General features: G+C 29.6%; 1 protein-coding gene across 1 annotated transcript; it reads left to right on the top strand.

Moving 5' to 3' along the window:
- Positions 1-329: 329 nt before the first annotated feature.
- On the top strand, positions 330-1,599 carry LOC130806406 (uncharacterized). The gene has a single exon (XM_057671468.1). It carries the CDS (start codon positions 447-449, stop codon positions 1,338-1,340), a length of 894 nt encoding a protein of 297 aa, XP_057527451.1. The 5' UTR covers positions 330-446; the 3' UTR covers positions 1,341-1,599.
- The last annotated feature ends 20,034 nt before the right edge of the window (positions 1,600-21,633 follow it).

Raw genomic sequence — 21,633 nt, 5'->3', positions numbered from 1 at the left:
GTCCCGACCCGTTTAACATTTGACATGACCCACCCCGACCTCACTTGTTTAATTTTTGACCCCAACCGGCCCGTTGAACACCTCTATTTGTGAGGTTAACAAATCACCCTTATGTGATAAGATTTGATAGTGTGAGAGTTTTGTAATTTTAATTTATCTTTTTTTAATTTTATATATTTTATTGTTATTCTTTGTCTTTTTGTATTGATTTAAAAATTACGACGATTGATTAGGAATTTTTTGAACTATGGAGGAAGTATATAGGTGGACCTTCTGGATATTTGACAATTGACATGAGAGATTCTTTTGCTGCGAGTAGGTTCGTCAAATAAAGAGTACAGATGCCCAATCGTCTCTATTAAACCTTCATTGCTACAGCAAATTACACACACGTACCCTCACTATCTCACACGTGTCTTCCTCTTTTCCGCTTATAAATCTACCAAATGCACCCCACCCCTTCTACACTAACCAGTAATCAAATCGATCAAACAAACATCATGCAAGGGAGAATATCAGGTGGTGGAGGGTGTTGCATAGATAGGTACACCACCACCCATCCTAATCATCCTTCTTCAACCCCAACTTATTACAATCACAAACTCGATCATATCATGCTCCGTTTTCGTCCCATCGCCCCTAAGCCGGTTGTCGGTGGTGGTGGGCCCTCATCTCCTACCACCCCTACTCAAAACGACACCGTTCGTAAACCTAGGAAGAGAAAAAATAATACAGCTGGAAACTGCATCAGTAAAGGTAATAATAAAAGGGGAAGGAAATCATTAACCTCTCCAGATCATGATTATCAAAAATCCAACGGCTATAAAGTAACGCTTCCCCTGTTACCTGAAACACCTGATCTAAGCCCTATTAATAATAAAGGGCAGAGTCGGACCACGATGATGCCTACTTGGCTTAGTTTCGGATCGTCGGATTACACTGCCGCCGTGGAATCAACGGTTATCGTAGAAGGAGTAACTGACACGTGGATGGATGGAAACAGTCTAGGGGGTTCAGAGGAGGAGGGACGTGTAAGGTTAGATGAGGACACGTGTCCTGGGTTTATATCGGACGGTTGGAATCGCGTGTATTGGACGAATAAAGCGTATAAAAGAATGGTAGGAGGAGAAGAAGAGAAAGTGGTAACGGTGAAGTTAGAGATGAGAGAGAAAGTAAAGTTGCCGGTGGGGAAATTATTCCCTGCGTTCACGTGTAGGGTAAAGATGGTGTACGGAAAGATGTTATTGACAGTACCTTGTGATGCTTGGAGAATGGACGGTGGTGGATTTGCATGGCGGTTGGATATTAATGCTGCCTTATGTTTAGGCTTAGGACGCTAATTATTAATAATTAGTGATTAGTGATGTTAATTATTAATTGATAAGAATATTTAGTAAGGGTAATTATATGTAGTAGCTTTTTTTATTATAAGGAGGATGTGGTCTGTCATGCAATTTTAATTTTTATGAATGGAAATCTAAAATATATAATTTACTTGAATATGATGATGATAATTAATATACTTCTAAATTCTTTTGAATTTACAACACACTCCAATAAATAGGAAATTATTAAAATAATTGAGTTAATCTTGTAAATTGATGGAGCTTTTATTGTAAGCATTTATCTTTGTATAAAGATAGGACAGGTGATCAATGGCTTGTTTTGAGTTTTGATACATGGTTTTAATTAAGTCTACTCTTTTCTTTTTTAGATTAGATGTGACACATATTATTTTTTAAAAATTTCCATCACATATTTAACTTAATTATAGCCCCTTCGAATCTTTTTAATTGTCTTATTTTCTTATTTGGGTAATTTACCTTAATTATCCAATTTCTATTTTAGAATATAATTTTAGACCAAATTGTTCTTATACTATTCATGTAACTACCAAAACACCCTTATTTTAAAAATTAAACTACACTAATTAACCCCTCACAATTTTTAATTAATAACAAATGACTCCCTCCTTTATTAACCTTCCTCCCTCGGATTTTACGCACCCCAACCTTTTGATTCACCCATTACCTTTCTGAAACCCTAGATCTTCATCATCCTCATGTCTTCGTCTTTGATGGCGCTACTGTTCAAGTTGATGAACCTCCCTTCTGAAACCCTAAATCTTCATCTTTCTCTCTTCTGAAACCTACCCTTTTTCTCTTCGTCCTGTCGTCTGATTTTGGATTTTTTTTTTCTGAAAAATTTTCGATAATGGAGTCACTTAATTTTTCTCCCTCTCATCCTGCACTGGTGATTATAAAGATGAGGATTCGTATATTTCCTCACCACATTCTTCTGTTGAAACCTCTCCAAATTAGAGAAGAACCATAGATAGTGAGGATGAAGAAATTTCGGCTATGTTTAATTTGAGACTGGATCTTCCTGATGATGACCTTTTTTCCTTCATCTGACTCAAAAGATTATGATGGGGAAGATGATGATACTGTTTATAATGTTACGGGGCCCTTCTCTCGTATGTAACACGGTTATTCTTTCCCTCTAACTAATGATGTTACATTTTGTTTTTATTTTTCTTGATTATGCATGTTCGTGTATGTTGGTCTGTGATGATTTTTATTGAGGCCAAAGAAAAGCTCAATGATTTTTGAAAAGAGGCTTGTTAGTTGCTACACTCACAATGCCACCAATCTTCATGATTTTAGGAGGCAAAGAGTATGTTTAAGGATCTCAATGATGAAAACATGTTGTTTTCTGAGAGATGTGCCTAAAATGATCTTTTTTGCCATTAAAAACCCCAAAAACTTTCTATTAAATGTTTAGTCATAAACAACTTGAATGAATCTACATGATGTTTAACCCTAAACATTTTCATCCACTACAATAAGCCCAAAAGTGTGAATATGAATATTTGTGTTGTTGGTCGTACTACTCATGCAGAATGTTGCTGGATTTGTATTGTTGTTATGGTTGCTGATCCTGTTGTTTGTTGTTGCTCTTGGCTTTCCTGCTGGCTCACAATAGTTGTTGATGTTGGTTCTGTTGTTTGTTGTTGCTCCTGGTTTTCCTGCTGGCTCACAATAGTTGTTGATGTTGGTTTTGTTGTTTGCTGTTGCTCTTGGTTTTCCTGCTGGCTCACAATAGTTGTTGATGTTGGTTCTATTATTTGTTGTTGATCCCGGTTTTCCTGCTGGCTCACAATAAATGTTGTTGTTGGTTGTGTTGCTTGATGGAAAATCTCTTAGTCATCAATTCCCAAGTACAGTAAAGTAACCTCTAAATGATTTACTTCCAAATGACGAAGTGACTCATAAACGATTTCTTTCCTAACTGTGTCTTTGTTATAGATTGAATGGGTTTAGTTTCTGGTTTCCCTCTATTCCTGTTTTTGGATCTTCTTTGTGCTAGCACTTGATCTGTAAAAGGAAAGATATCTATCTTTCCATAATTTTGGGAACGAATCTTTTTGACTGTATTTCCCTATGTGGCTCAAGTTCTCCTGGGGTAAGATAGTACGTTTGTTGTATTCTAGTGAGATAGAATAATTTTTCATCTATGTGAACTATGTTAGACATGTCATTGAATTTGAAAGCATCTGTCTGCTCATCATAAATGCAACTAGAAATACCAAAGAATAACATGTCATTCTTGTTAGTGTCCATTAACAGTGGCTTGATTGCATTTGTATGCTTGCGTATGTGTTTCTTTTTCTTCCATCTCCACACAGTTGATTGGCTAACACCCATGGCATTTACAATTGCTTGTTGACTTGTCTTTTTGGACTTTTCTAAGGCTCGGAATCTTCTTTCATCAAATGGTATTATTGTGTTGTTGGTTCTGCCAAACTTTTTACTACTTGCATCCAATGTGGCCCCCTCCTTTTCCTGAGTTTTAACTTTAGCCTAAATTCTACTTACGGTCTTCCAGTGAATACCGTACTTTTTGGCGATATCCCCCAGTGAATACGGTCATTTTTTTTTTTTTGCAATAAATGACTCGGAGTATTAATTTAGTTTTCAATAAATACCCCATATTTATAATGGTGTATGCTTGCTGTGTTCTTTTCTGTTTTGTAGCGCCTAACTTGTGGGTTTCCATTTTCATTTTGGCACCTATTCATTTTTGGTTGACAATTTTTTGCTTCCTGTGTTATTTACTGTGTGGGTTAGGGCTGCTTCTCATGACTTCAGTTTTTTGGAAAAGTTTTTAAATTTTAGATGGCATTAATGTTTTTCTTTTTTGGCACATTTTTTTAAAAGTGACTAATATACAATAAATGCATATTCGATTTGTTCAACCTCTTTTAAGAAGTTAATGAACGAAATGATATCCGTATTTACATGACCCGAGAAAAGTGTTCATTATTTATAACCGTGAATAAAATGTTGAAGAGATCGAGGAGGAAGTGGAGGTATAGATACAAACCCCCTTTATGAAATGTAAATTTATTTTTTCGGGATGTAACTTTTAATTATGTAATTTAATTAATGGCTATGAAGACTTTGTATTTTTAATTATGTAATTGAACAATTTTTAATTTTCCCTCCAAATTTAAACTTATTCAAATTAGAGGGAATAATTAGAGTTTAATCAACTTCATTACCAATACCCCTACATCACATGAGTATACTATTCAAGGTGGTCACCCCTACTTTCTTAATATGCGTGCCAAACCCAAATGAAACAATTGAAAAAAATTGGAGGGAGTAGTATTTATATTTTACCCCTATATTTCTCATACTTACTATAAAATAATAATAATTTTATCTATCTTCTTGGTTTTCTGACAAAATACTTATGGGAAAATTTGGTAGGAATCTAAAAATAGCATAGGTGATTTGTTAAATTTCTTAATTGTAATTTGTAAATCACTAAAATATAATAAAAGTAATAAAAATAAATAAATAAAATTAAAAAGGTAAATAAAAATTGCAAAACTCTCACATTATCAAATCTTACCACATAAAGGTGATTCGTTAAATTCAGAAATCATCATTATCTATTAAGAACTCCTTGAGAAGATTTAGTCATTTATATCAACTATTTCACTATACATATGATACATTATAGGAGTAGTTCAATTTTCTTTTACTTTTACAAAATTATTTACAAAATTTTAAAAAAATTCCCCTTATTTGTATCAACGTATAGTACATAAAACCTATTTGAACTGGTAAGTATATGAACTCGTAATTCTCTTAATTGTGTTTCATGGTATGAAGTTAATTAATAGTATAATATTGTCGAAATTTTGACCACTAATTTCAATCAGAGATGAAGTAAAAATTGATAAATTCTTTAAAAACTATAATTTCAAAAATTATTATATTTTTTAACAACTTTATATCTTTAAACACTTAATAAAATTAAATCTCTAATTTTTTGGGTCATGTGCAATTAAAATATAAAATAAACATATTCGAAATTTCCCCTAATTTGAATACTTTTTATTTTATTTACCTGCATTAATGACAATATTAATTTTTAGTCTCAAAATAAAAAAATTAGGATCTAAATGAAAGAAATTAGTGAAATAAGAGAATACATTTTTAAATAAATTTTTTTTTAAAAAAGAAGTGAGACCATTGCTTAAAAAAATACTCTTAGATGTCTCATTTGCTTGGGCATGGTTATTAAGGATGTTGTGGGCTCCATTAAAAAAGAGTAAGTAGTAAAGGGTAAGTAGTGAAGGGTAAATAGTGAAGGGTAAATAGTGAAGGGTAGTTGGGTAAGTAAGGTATATGAGGGTATATTCGTAATTATTTGTGTAAACTAAGAATATTCAGGTAAAAAAAGATTGACAAAAATAGAAATGAGACAACTAAAAAGACTTTGCCAAATAAAAAAATGGGACAACTAAATTGGTTCGGAGGGAGTATAATACTATTAAATTACTAGTACATATCAAGAACTTGGAAAAGAAACAATCAATCAACATTTTATTTAATTGTACTTTTTTCATTTTTTTATTGAGAAATTTATCTTCTCTACCTCATATTAGAATATATAACATATTTTAGGATTTCAACTACAAGCTTAAATTTTTGGTTGACTTAGTTTTTTGACATAGTATCGTCAGAGCAAGTACGACAAGAGGTTACGGGTTCAATCTCAACCACCCCTCATTTAAGCCAAGTATGAGGAGGGTATGTGTCGCGTCCACACTTTTAGCCTAATGGGTTCTTGTGTGAGGGAACGTGTTAGAATATATAACATATTTTGAGATCTCAACAATAAGCGTAAACTTTAGGTTGAGTTGGTTCCTTGACAACTCATGCCAAAGTTTTGGAATATCACCAAAATCAAACAACAATAATATCAAACTTTTAATAGTAAAATTGTGACATAACTAGAACAATTTAATATTCTTATGAAAAATTAATAATGAAGAAAAGAATAATAATAATAGTAGTATATTAACATTATCTCAAAATTAATTAATGATTATTCTTTGAAAGAAAAAAAAGAACAATAAAAGTATATATATTAAATCCCAAAAAATTATGTGCAATGCAAAAAGCCAATTCACAAAATAATGCGAACTATACCAATAGGTAAAACAAAAGTGAAAACTTTACAAACTCTTGTAAGGAAAACCACAGCTTATTTTATTCCTTCTAATCTTGGTATCAAATGCACTTATCAATTAGTATCTCAATTGCACTATTTTCACAAAAAAAAAAAAAAAAAAAAAAAAAACTATCTTTATATTTAGCGCTATATATTATATTTAGTATCAGATAAAATTTTCAAACTCCCACTCCTTAAGTTAAATTAAGGTTGGTAAAATACTAGCGTAAACTATATCCATGTGAAACCAACTCCTCATATGTTATGTAGCATAAACATATGTTTTTCATAATTAATGCTAAATATTACACTTATAGTGATAGGTGAATGAGTTTCAAAATCGTGACTTTTTGTCGCATTAAATTCTAATACCATATTAAGAAACTATCTCAATCGAAAATTTAAATATTTAAAAGTACAAAATAATCTATCGCATATTTCCAAAAAATTCAAAGAACTAGCATTGTTAGGAGGTGCGAAATATGTAAAATATACTTCTATAGTAATCCCTCTTATTCTAATCAAATATCTTATTTGATTTCGCATTTTGATGTATTATTTTAATTTTAAATATTTTTAATTGTGCTTGCTTATAAATTATAGAAAGTTGATATTAGTAAAACTACATTGAGAATGAAAAATCAAACAAAATCCTACTTGATTATATTTTAACATATAGATGTTAAATGAAATACACACTAAGAATAATTGGTAAATAATGCAAAAAACAAATGAGATGTACATTTGATTTAAATTAGAATAATATTTAATTGGTTACATTTTTTTGTTGGTAAAAATCTTGAATTAAATAGAACCGAGAAAGTATACATAATGTAACTTGTGTAAAAGTCTTGTATAGAATATTTGGTCCATAGCATTTTAGTGTTCACTAACATAATACTAGTAAGTATTTTCAAATGACTATACTTGATTATACTTGTCAAGTAAAAATACTTACTGTTTTAATACCGTTAAGTTTTGTGCACACTACAATAATAAGAGTAACTTGCATTAGTACTCCCTCTATCCTATTAAATTTGTAAGAGCGTTTAGCAAACGGTTGATAGCTAATTACAATGGCTGATTTGACCAGTTGATATTATTAACGAGTTTGACCAATTACTTTTGACTCCGCTGCTATGAGCAGCTTGTTCAAAAATAGTTTATTGATAACAAAAAGTTTTTTCAACCCGCTAGTTTAATAGCATTGACTGGTTGTCACTACAAAGAAGTGTTGAAATAGCGATGGCCAAAAAGCGACGGATTGGCGTAGAAAATGACTTCGCCTTTTGTTTATTGAAGAGTGGTAATGGGATGGTAATGGCTTGGGATCGTCGCCAAGAATCAAAAGTCAAAGGGTGACGTCACAAAGTGGTCGCCAGTACGTCGCAAGGGTTCAAACAACTTTTTTTTTGGGGACCAGCAGTAGGCGACGACACCTGCTGGTAGCCAGCTCGTCGCTAATTCTGATGCTTTTTTTTTTACTTTGGCGACAGCCATTTTTGGTAGCGAGCTCGTCGCCATTTCTGCAGCTATTTTTTGAATTCGGAATTTAAAATGGCGATGGTTTTTTCGTCGTTGTGTTGTCGCCATATTTTGTATTAATAAGCAGGACGTAACATTGTTATATTTTGGAAACGAAAGCAAAGCGGGGTTAACAAAGGCTAGTGCCTTATTTTATTATTTAATTATTATTTAGTGCATAATTTTATTATTTAATTATTATTTAGTTTGCTTTAATTTTATTATTTACTATATATTTTTATTTACATGAGTTGTTTTATACATTTTTATTATTTTTTATTTTTTATTTTATTTTTATTTGTGATTAGTTTGCTTTAATTTTTTATTAAGTAAATATTATATATGTTTTTTTATTTACATGAGTTATTTTATATTATATGTTTTTATTATTTTATATTTTATTTTTGTTGTTATTAATTTGCGTTACTAACAAGTTAAAATAATTGTATTATTATCATATATAGGTGTTAAAAATGAATGTTAGACAAGAAAGAAGTTGGATGTATAACCGACGTGTAACACCCCGTTAAATTATCGTTTTAAAAAATTTTAATTATTAATAAATAATTGGTCGATTAAATATATTAAATAATTATTTGAGTATACCTTTATTGCGCACGTGTTTTGTCGCGTAAAAAGTTTATCGCGTAACAAGTTTATCGCGTAACGATAACAACTAAACCGAACAATAAAGTAATTAAATAAAAATTTTTTTAAAAAAAAAGAAAAATCACATAAGTTGGCCGGTTGTTTGTGATGAATTGGGGGGATTTGTAACTCCTCCCTAAATGCCCAATTAAGTGGCATTAAGGCTTGCTAATTGAGGGGAGATTTAAATGTGCTTAATTAGGCTTTGAAATTCACTAAAAAATTCAGAAATTTTCTTCACCATTTTAGATCCTTTTTTTTTTTATTATTTTTTTTTTATTTTTTTTTTTACCATTTTAAAGAAAAAGAGAGAAAAGTGAGAAAAAAATCTTGAGTGTTGTTTTGGGTGTTCGATTGGACAATTTAATCCTTAATCCTTGAAAATTGTAAGTGCTTGATTATTATACAAAATTTAAATTTGTTAAAAAAAAAGTTGTTCATGATTTAATTCTTTAACAAAATTTAATTTGTTAGAAGAATTATATTCATGTGTTAAGTTTATATAGTTTTTTTTATGATTTATAATTCTTTAACAAAAATTTAATTTATTAGAAGAATTATATTCATGTGTTAAGTTTATATATATATTTTTTTATGATTTATAATTCTTTAACAAAATTTAATTTGTTAGAAGAATTATATTCATGTGTTAAGTTTATATATATTTTTTTATGATTTATAATTCTTTAATAAAATTTAAATTGTTGGAAGAATTATATTCATGTGTTACCTTTATATGGTTTATTATGATTCATATTCATGTTTAGTTTTCCATTTGTTTATAACCTTTTAACAAAATTTAATTGTTAGAAGGGTTGTGTTCGTACATTTAGATTGATAAGTTTTTGTTTTATAAAATCCTAATTCTTTAACAAAATCATAATTTGTTAGACGAGTTATGGATGAGTATTTATTTATAAATTATTTATGTTTCGTTAGTAAAATTTCTATTTACTAAAGAAGTCGTGTTCATGATTTTATTTTTTATGCATAAAGGAAATATATATATATATATATATATATATATATATATATATATATATATATATATATATATATATATATATATATATATATATATATATATATATATACATATATATATATATATACATATATATATATATATACATATATATATATATATATATATATATATATATACATATATATATATATATACATATATATATATATACATATATATATATATATATATATATATATATATATATATATATATATATATATATATATACATATACATATATATACATATACATATACATATATATATATATATATATATATATATATATATATATATATATATATATATATATATATATATATATATATATATATATATATATATATATATATATATATATATACATATATATATATATATATACATATATATATATATGTATATATAATGAGAGATAGAAATGTCTTAATATAATTATTTATATTATTTTTTTTTCTTTATGTTGTCTTTAATTGTGTGTTGAGATTTGTCTTAATATAACTAATTTGGATACTCATATTTTGAATATTTCATTATTAAGAATGATTTGTGGTAGTATGTGATATAAATATTTAAATGAAATAAAAAGAAAAATTTTGGACAGTAGGTGTGCCTCGACGGGCGCGCCTCAAACCTCGACATTCGAGTGCATTTTGTTTGTCGCTTCGTTCACCGATTGCATTAAAGGTCACTTAAACGCTAAAATTAGTTTAAAATAGTAAATGGGCGCTAAAAATTATGAAACTTGGTACCCAATATAATTAATGCCTTCCAGACGCAGTGGTAAAGTTGGATTTTTTATTTGAATTTTCAAAACAGTCCAAAAAGACCAATAAAATTTCTGGTTGGATTTTAAAATTTAGAAGTTATTGAGATTAATATTTAATTATTTAAAATTATGAATTTTAGTGACGCCTTGATAGTATAAAGTGGATTGGTTGTGTAAACGCGTACTAATACGTGATTTTTGTGTGTGTGATTGTGTTTAGGACCTCGATTCATAAGGGGTTGAGATTCCTTTTGTGGTGTGCTTTGATTAATTTATCGTGCTTTTAAGGTACACGCTTAAACCATACTATTTAATTGGTTATGTACATTAACGTTGTACTCATTCTATGATGTGATTTTGTGTACCACTTAAGGCTTAGACACCAAAAATAATTGGAAAAGAGTCTAACTTGAAAATTTGAGGATGGTTATGTTGGTTACCCATTTGGGGTTATTATACTAGATTGGAATTATTATTATTTATCGTTCCCATGGCAGTTTTGGATCATTACGGTTACCATGGGAGTATGCATACTTTATCGTTGACGACCCGAATAGAACGGGCAACATCTTAGGCCGGAGGTTGCCTTGGGATTAGCTTTCCCATATGTATTCCTCCAAATTTTTATATTACTCTGGCGACCCGAACTGGACGGGCAACGACATGAGTTGGAAATTGGAAAGACAATAATGACATCTTAAATGTTAGAGCCTTTGCATGTTAGGATGAACTCATTGTTTGTATGTAACATGTATAATGCATTGTATGAAGTCTCTAAAGTGCGTTGGTTTATGTTCTTTGAACTCGCTATGATGTTGTCTTTCGACAACTAGCAGGTCGATTTGCAGGCGGGAATAGTGTGTGAGGACTCCAACATTAGAACCTGTAAATGAGCTAATTGTCGTACTCGATCTATGATATTTTTTTTTTGTTGAACTTGTTTATTTATTTTAGCAAGTGCGTTTATATTTTAAACTAGAATATGGTTTTGAAGAGGCCCTTAAGCTCTCAAGTTATAACCTTTAAGACTTTCGCTGAATTGTTGTTGAGATCTTTATTTGCTTATTTCTTTATCACTAGAACGTCATCGATCCTATATACAGTTTAACTTAAATGTCCGACGCGTGAGCCAGAATTTATATTTACATATAATTATCTGGTTGACTTAAACCGGACTTTTACACGAAGAAAAAATGGAAAGTTTGGTTTAAGATTTATGAGAGGGTTGGAAAAGTTTTTAGATTTTGATCTTAAAAATAGCATGAGTTCTGAGATTAGATGTCCTTGTAAAAATTGTTGTTATAATGAACCAAATGAAATAAGAAAACACCTAATAAGAAAGGGATTTTTTGAAAATTACTATGAGTGGGAATATCATCAAAACGCATAGGTAGGAACAATATCTGATGTTGTAGCGGTAGTAGGAGAGCAATCCTCAAACAATCCAAATCCTTACTCACAGAAGGTGTATGATGCAGTAGCTAGTGCATTTCCAGACACTTACAAACTTGAAGACAGACCATCGTCTCACTAAAAGGTGTTACGACGATATTTGTGCTATTGTGAATGAAGTGTTACCAAAAGAGAATACGATGGTCAACAACTTCTACGAAACCAAAAAACAAATAGCTGCCCTTGGATTACCCATTGAGAAGATAGATTGTTGTCTTAACGGATATATGATATATTGGGGGCATAATGCGAATGCAACTTGCTGTCATATTTGTGAAACTTCTAGATGGAGATTAAGAGATTGCCCACATATACGTGCTAATGAACTGTCCAGAGATGGATGTATTTGTGTCTGATTTTAAAAGTTCAATTCAAAGACATCAACCGAATTGGTCAAGTCATAGGATTGAAACGTTTGTACAAGAAAATTTTACATATCCGTTCAGAACATCAGTATGTTTTTCATCTTTTAACATCTTTTATATATGAAAAAATTACTTTATTAAAATTCATAAAATTATTTTCATTTATCTCACGGGCAAGACAAGGATTAATGTGTATGTGTAATGCGTATATGTATCTTTTTTTATTTTTTTTATGTTTGTTTTCGAATTAGGGTATAATGCATATTTTTATTTTTTTTTCAAAAGTTTTTCGGATATTTCAAATTATGGTGTAATTTTATTTTTTTGTTATATTTTCGAATTATGGAGTAATTTATGTTTGTTTTCATGTTATTTTACTATTTCTCAATTTTTTTAATGTTTTTTTATTTTAATTTCGAAATATGGTGTAATTTGTGTTTGTTTTCATTTATTTTATTTTTTGATATTTTTTATGTTATTTTTTAATATAATTTTTGAATTATAGTGTAATTTATGTTTGTTTTCATGTTAAATTTTTTTTTGAAATTTTTATTATATAATTTTCGAATAATGCTGTGATTTATGGTGTAATTTATGTTTAATGTTTTCATGTCTTTTGATTTTTTTATCACTTTTTAGATTTTTTATATTAATGTTTATATGTAGAGATATTCGTATACTTGAATATAGATTACTTGAATATTATAGGTAGAAATGTTATGCTTGACATGATAATATATATTAGTTCGGTAGAAATGTTAGTTTACTTGAATATTAGTTGTAGATTGTGTTAATTGGGAAATTTAATGGTTTAGATGAGATTGATTTTAGTTGAAAATAATATTAGGGTTTGATATAAATGTTATAGACAAAATGAACGACGATCCTAACGATTGGGCTAGCGAAATCCACTTGAATAATCTGTCAAATAACAATGAAGAAAATAAAAATGAAGAAAACACAAATCAAGTTCATGGGAGTAATGAAAATACTCCAAATGATTCTGTAAATAATACGGAAGAAGACAATGGAAACAATCCTCGTCCGGATCTTCCATGGCTAGCAAACGTAAGCAAGTAAATTTTTTTATAATCTTATTATCAGTAATTTTTTTTATTAATTAAATTTAATTGTAAACTAATTTTTTTATTATAATAAGTTTCGATCCGGCGCACGAAAATACAATTGCTTCTAAAATAAAAGCTACCTTCAACTACAGACAAGATGTAGAAGGTAGTAGTTGGAAGGGTGTCACCAAACCCAGTAAAGATTTTTACTTTAATGAATTTAATGTAAAATAATTATATACTTGTTTATTTTTAGATTTTTTTTTATATAAATTATTATAAGTATTTTATTTAATGAAATATTTATGTATTTAGAAACAATACAAATGAGACCCTCGTCTCGAACATTTCGTTAGGAGGGCATGGGAGGAAAAGGCCGCAAAACGCTATGCGGATATGCTTTTCAAAGCGCGCAAAAAGTTGAAAAGCGCGCCTGATTATAAGCCCACTTTCATCGATAGTGAGACTTGGGCACGATGGAAAAATGATTGGGAATGCCCAGAGACTAAAGCCTTATCGGCTAGGAACTCCTCCAATCGACATGGAGGAGGAGACAAAGCTGAAGCAACCCATATAGGTGGCTCAGTCCCGCACGCCAGAACCATGCGGGATTTGGTAATTATTTAGTTATTTATGTAGTATTATATTGAATTGGTTTATTATTTTATAGTTAACTTTAAATCACTTTTTGTATTTCAAGAACAATCGATTGGTCAAAGACCCACACCCTATGAGATATTTACACGAACACATGGGGTCTTTGACATTAAATCTGGGGATTGTTCCCAATGGACTAACAAAAAGTCGCAAAAAGTTAATGTAATAATTTTTTAACCTTTTTACTTTTTACTCTCTCCTATTCACAACAAGTGTCCCATTTGTTTTTTGGAAACTATTTATTTTTTACTCTTAATTTGCATTTTATTATTAATTTATAAGTTAAAATATAGTCAAGTGGGATCTTGTTTGATTCGTCTAAATGCAAGGATTATTTATATCAACTTTTCATAATTTTTAATTATGCACAATTGGAGATATTAAGGGTTAAATAAGTGCATTGGATAAAGTGCGTAAAGCAAATGAAACACTTATGGTGAATAGGAGGGAGTATAATTTTATTTTCAATTATTAACTTGTTTATTTCTAATTGATTTGTTTGTTTTATTAAAGGATGAATATCGTGCTTTATTGGACGAGCATCCTACCATGACCCAAGTCAAATTTGTTTGTTCATTATTAAAAATGTGGATGCTGGGTCAAGCTCGAAAAAGAAAAAAAAAGAGAGAGGTATTTGGGGTTGGGTCCGGTTCCCAAATTATTTATCCATCAGAGACAACCGATAATCCGTCCTCTCAGTCTGCACAACCTGATTATAATGCCATCATTCAACAAATGTTTGCAGATTTGGAAGCACGACAAACGGAGTTTAACAATCGATTATGGAAAGCGATGCGAATGGAAAATGCTCAGACTGCGTTTGAGACTCACCCAAAGGCTGACTCAACAAATCGAAAGAGAATAAGATGTTTTTTTGAGATTTCTTCAAATGCATCTCAATTTGTATCAACCCTCTCCCCCACCTCCTCCTAATCAATTATTGAATTTATTTAACTTTTGTGACTGTATACATAAACCTTTGTTTTATATATAATATGTTTCTTTTTTATTTTTATTTATTTGTTTTAAGTGTATATATTTATCTTAATATTACAATAAATATTATATATATATATATATATATATATATATATATATATATATATATATATATATATATATATATATATATATATATATATATATATATATACTCCCTTTGTTTTTTTTTATCTTTCACTTTGGGTTTTTCACACATATTAAGGAAGATAGAATCTTTGGGTTGTAGTGGGTATTATTTTAATTAAATAGTAGTGTGAAGTAATGATTGTATTGAAAGTATGAGAGAGAAAATAATTTCAAATAAAAGAAAAGGGGTACATTAAAAGAAAAGGGGGAGTTTTAAGAGTTAAAGTGGGAAAAAAATTTTCTAAAAATAGAAAGTATTCTAAAGTGGAAGAACTTATGAAACTACCCATTATAGTAAAGTGGAAGAACTTAAAAGAACGGAGGGAGTATATATATACACGAAAAAAGGGAAAAAATAAAATAGAATGAATATAGGTGGTGTTCAGTCTGTAGGTGGCTACGGGCTGGCGACGAGTGGGTGGTCGCCCCCTTCAGAGTTTTCTGGCGAGAGGCTGGCGACGGGATTGTGGTCGTCGGCGCGTCGCCTTTTGTTCATGAAAAATGGCGAGAGAATGGCGTTCACTTTTATTTTAGCGACCACTAAAAAGGCGTCCACCTTATGTCCCGTCGCCATGTCCACTTTTTGACCATTTAGCTATCAAATGGCGATGAAATGGATTGTTGCCATTTTATTATTCTTTTGTTGTGGTCTGACCACTCATTCCTCTATTTACACCAAAAACAGCTAAAAATGTCTAATAAACTATTTTACGAAACACGCTTATAATACTTATTTTCAAAAATCTTTTATTTAAAGACACGTAATATTAGGATGTGGATAGGATACTATTTGATGGCTGGTGGTTATGCTCCATTGCTCATAGAGTGTAGTAATAATGCAAAGAATAATGAATCACGGCGATGTCCATAGATGAAGAGCATGAAAGGCGCTGACGGCTGACCCATGTCTTCCTCACCTAAATTACTCACCTAAAGTCAGGCAAAACTCACCTAATCTCTCTTTTTTAGTGGTGCTCATCTGCCCTTTGACAACTCTTACCAATGATTCCAACCTTCATGTGCACCAAATTTGGAAACTTTTTGTCTGGCTCTTTTACAAACCTGCCATTTGGCACTCTTACTAATAACATGCCAACTTTAGATTTTTTATTTTTTTTTTAAAGTAACACCATTTGACTAAAAAATATGAGATCACTTTGGTCTTTGAGTTAAATTGTGCAATTTTAGAGACTTAGAAAGTATTGTTTAATAGACAATTTATTCACTTTTGTTACTTATTTTGGGTTAGGCTATGGTCGAGTTAGCAGATTGGATCAACTTATGCTCGCCTAAGGTGAGAGTAATAATACTTTGTATGTCCCTAAGAAATTGCAATGCTTTTTATTTTAATTAGTTGGTCTCTTTAACTTTTCCACATTTCTACTTAATTTAGATAATAATTTACCACTTTCTTTAAGTTTCATCCACTAATTTATTTTCAATTTCTCTAACTTTTGTTCTTATAATCCACAAAAACTCATTATCCCTATCATTTTCTCATTATTTATACAATGTTATGTTATTGTAATCTCTTGGAAACAAAGTGAGTATATTATTTAAGATTATTTTAAAGAGGAGAATATTATAATAATACAGCTTGTCTTGTATAAAACCATCTTATCGTAAGATGAGTCCATGCAAAAGATTTATTAGTAAAAAAATGAAAAGTAATAATAAAAACTAATTTTCCACCTGTACAGAAAACTATTTTTTAATAATAGTTTAAACTGACCCAATTAAAATCGTTTCACGAATTAGCGTAGGACTCATGTTAGGCTAACATTTTGGATATTTTGTAGCCTAGGATTAGGAGCATGCATTTACATAATTGCATGTTCACACAGCGACCAAACAGATAGGATTAGGGGGGTTGTGACGTTCAATGAGCAGTTTGCACTTAATGTGGTATGTTATCCACTATATTTTGGCTTGTAGCTTTAACTTTACCTACTTTTAATATCATCCATGATTCTTTTATGAGATTTCCTTTCTAAATATGGGTTGGTCTAAGTATAATAATATCTCCCTTGTTATTTTGCACATTATATTTTATATACGTTATGGAATAACAAAAAGATCTTGATGTGTACTGTTGTTGCAAATTTTAAAAATTAAAGTTAAAATATTAAGGACACACTAAGGGCGGACATTCATTGTGGCCTAAAAAAGGCCGATTCTTTTCAAGTTTTTTTTAATATTATAATCGTGATCGGATTTTAAGGGTATTTCGAGTAGCCAATCGTTTAGGGCCCTTTGAAATAAGGGAATTAATTATCAAATGGTGCTATTCAGACTCAATTCTAAGCAATACTTTTAAGTGATTTGTTTGTAAACATTTTCTATTTGTGAAGTAATATAAAGTTACAATATATTTTGTCTTGAATTATTTTTTGTTCAAGTGAAAATTTTTTATCTTTTAATATAATGAAGGATTCCATTTTAATAGACATTGCAAAAAAAAATAAAGCCTCCAAAATCTTTGTTTTGCCACTGATTATAATAGCAAAATATTGTAAAACTATTACAATAAAAGAATGCGCGTTTATTTTATTTATGATAATTGTTAGAGTACATAACATACTTATGGTAGTTAATATTTCGTCTGGATGCTTTGATGGTTGTTTTGTAGATGGTTCTTGTTCAATGAATGATACGTGATCTGCTCATCAAAAACAATAATATTTCATTGATTTAAGGAACAATTATAAAAAAACTACCTAATTTATAGGTTTATTTGCAAAAAACTACTTATGTATTATTTTTGCAAAAAACTACCTGATTTGATATATTCTCTGCAAATGACTACCACTTAACGGAAAACGTTAGTTGACCGTTAAGTTTGAGGGTTTGACCAATTTGAGAGGTTAAGTTGTTTATGTGGCAGTATCTCATTAGTGCTCATATTTTTAAATAGTTTAAAATTAAAACACATAAATTAACAAAATAAAAATAAAAAATATTTGACTTCATTTGTACCTATCGTAACGATTTTTTTTCAAAAAATGGACGTCGCAATTATCCTTATGGGGTAACTCTTTCGAAAATCCTGTCGAAACAAGTACTTAGTCGCCTATTTCCCGACACATAAACCGAAAAAAAATTTAACGTCATTTTTACCCATCATAACAATGAATTTTCAAAAAACGGACGTCGCAATTACACTTATGGGATAACTCTTTCGAAAATCCGGTCGGAACACCCTTATGGGTAATCGCGAATATGCTACTTCGAACAATTAAATAGGTGAATAAGTACTTGTTTTGACCGAATTTTCAAAAGAGTAATCCATAAGGGGAATAACGACGTCCGTTTTTTAGAAAATAATCATTATGATGGGTAAAATGATATCATATATCTTTTATTTTTTTATTTTGTTAAATTATGCGTTTTAATTTTAATTATTTAAAAACGAGGACCAATGAGATCCTGCAACATAGACAACTTAACCTCTCAAATTGGTCAAACCTTCAAACTTAACGATCAACTAACGTTTTCCGTTAAGTGGTAGTCATTTGCAGAGAAATATATCAGATTAGGTAGTTTTTTGCAAAAAAAAAAATAAATAAATAAAGTAGTTTTTTGCAAATAGACCTATAGATTACGTAGTTTCTTATAATTTTTCCTTAATTTAAAGCCATAAAAAAGTTTTCATATCGGATGAAATTTGAAGGGTCAAATCAACTTTATCCTTACCTTTTTAGTGATAAGAAAAAAATTGTTTCTGATTGATCTTTAAGTAGCAAATACAATCCTTCATATGTAAATATAAAATTATGATTTAACTAAAATCAAAGAACCAATTTTTGAAGAATATGTTTTGATTGAGTTTTGTTAGTCGCTTGAATCACATCAAAAGACATATGCAACTAAACAATAATATGTACGCAGCAGAAAAAGTGGTGATTCCTTTTCTTCTATTCATACATATGCAAATATGCGTGCAATAACATACCTAACTAGATCTCAATTTACATTTCTACTTGTGTCTAATTTTTTGAGATATTAGTTAATAAAAATATACATTAATATGCTTGTTTTGAGAAGTGTTACAAGCATGCATGGTATCAAAATCTCTAATATGTTATTCTACGATTCTACGATTCAAAAATAGGCAAGCGATTCAATTCTTGAGTAAGATCTATGATAGTATGATGCGATCCTTTTAAGATAAAAAAATAAGAGTGATAGGATCATAACACGACTCTACGATCCTATAATCCAACAATTCGGTTCTACAAGGACAATTTAAATCATTAAAAAATTAATATATTCTAGCTTTTACTTATATATAAATATAAGTTAAAAATATATCGTCATTACGAGTGTAAATTTCAAGTACTTAATAATTCGCAGTTCATAAATGATTATTAAAAGTTTTCATTTTAATCAATTGAAAGATGAAGTCAAACAAATCTTTGTTTACAACTCAAAACTTTGAATATCATATATCAATTATTCTATAGCATATCAAAACATATTTTTAAGATCTTAAGATCCTATCATATACAAGCTACTAATTCATAAGCACTTTGTGCCAAGTGTCACTATTACAATGCATTTTGAAAGCATGCACTTTATGCCATGTGTCACACTTACAATGTTAGGTTGTTGTTTTGATTCATCCCTTCATCTTCCCTAATGCAATGCAAATTAGCAATGAAGAGTTTTATTTAAAGTGATTTAATTGTAATAGAATAAATGGCAATATGCATTGACATAGACTCTACAAATTCATATTAATATTAATATTAATAATATCTTTTTAGCTTTATTTATATAATAAGATAATATAACTCATAAATTAATGTAAGGTTAATTGATGATATGTAATTTTTTTAACCACCCTGTTCACATTCCCTAATGCAATGTACTATAAATTGAGAGTTTACAAAAGAAGACTTCAAGTTTGAGAAATAAAATTAAAGTAGTATACATTGAAAGTAACTCATGCAATCTTATTTTAGCCTATGAATTCAAAACAAATGAGTCATAAAAAATACCCTAGTATGTATTACACTAACAAAACACACATCTATCAACACCATATCGTATGATTGTAGATTTTTCAACTTTCAAAAAATACCCTCAGTATATATTACTACTTTCAATGGTCATAAAAAAACAGACACATACACTAATTTATGTATTACTTTCCAAGATATAATTCTAGCATCCAATTTAAGAGGTAATATCTAATCATACTACTATTCAACTGTATCATTATGATAACATCATTAGCACTTTAATTAAGTATTATTATGTATTATGATTACACGTAGTAAAAATTTATTGATGCTTAATTGATAATTATCATGCATTATCACGAAGACGTGAAAGGTTCTACATGACGACTTTGTTGAATTTTGTCAAAGGTCATACATGTTATGAACCAAACAATCTATAAAAAAAACAAAAGTGAACTTACACCATGCATGGCACGATAGAATCCTAGTGATTATTATATTAATTTTAATCCTACCCATATATATCCTAATAAGATTCTGATTTCATTACAAGTAAAAGAAAGCTAAGAAGAAAATATGACTCAAAAGGTTCGTTTTTATATGAAACAAATACTCTTACTCCATTTAGCCAGGATGAGTAAAAGAGTTCAATCAGTTTCCGACAAGCTTACCAATCATATCCAATCAGCTACAACTTAGAAGTTGTTTCATAAGGAACTTTGATCATTGGTTTGTGCTGATCAAGTGGGTCCCACAATAATTGTGGCACTCACAGATTGGCTTCCAAAGATTTTGCCACGATATTTGCTACTTAAAGAGACTTTGTCCTAAATTCCACTTTTTCGATTTCATTACTTATCTTTATTATCATCTCTTACCGCACCTAATCATTTTACAATCTGTCAAATTATATTTCGCTCGTATTAAATCGTTTTACGATGAGACGACTTAAAATAAAAAGCTCATAAGTTAAAAGTTTTTATTATTGGGCTATTTAACCTGAATTATATTATATTTTCTTTGTTTCACTATTTAAAAATTATAAAAAGTTAAAATTACAAAAGTATGCGATTAGTGGATTCAAACAGGATCCCACTTAACTATATTTTTTCTAGTACATTAACTGCAATATACAAATTAATTAATCTTGAACGGCAGTCAATACCGTGATATAACGAGTATTACAGATCGGATTAACTACTTCAAATAAAACATATACTTCTAGTTTTTCTAGAAAAAGTTAGATTTTAATTATAATGCCCCCTCTTTAACCCTTCGCTTCCTTTCTAGCTTATATAAAAGAATTCTTTACATCATCTTACAAATTTACCAAAATTTCAAGAGTATTTTACATTGCATGTTGTCATATTTTTAATGAATATTTCTAAGTAGCGTGTTGTGTTCAGAGCGTTTTTCCTTAGAATTTCTAAAGGATAAGTATAAGTTGTCTTAAGGTGTGTGTTAAAAAGGTGTGGAGATTGAAATCCCAAGAATTGGG

The sequence above is a fragment of the Amaranthus tricolor genome, chromosome 2 (genome assembly GCF_026212465.1).
Source record: "Amaranthus tricolor cultivar Red isolate AtriRed21 chromosome 2, ASM2621246v1, whole genome shotgun sequence".
In the NCBI taxonomy this organism is placed as follows: domain Eukaryota; kingdom Viridiplantae; phylum Streptophyta; class Magnoliopsida; order Caryophyllales; family Amaranthaceae; genus Amaranthus; species Amaranthus tricolor.
Note: the sequence above shows the minus strand (reverse complement) of the source record. Positions and strands in the feature narration are given on the sequence as shown.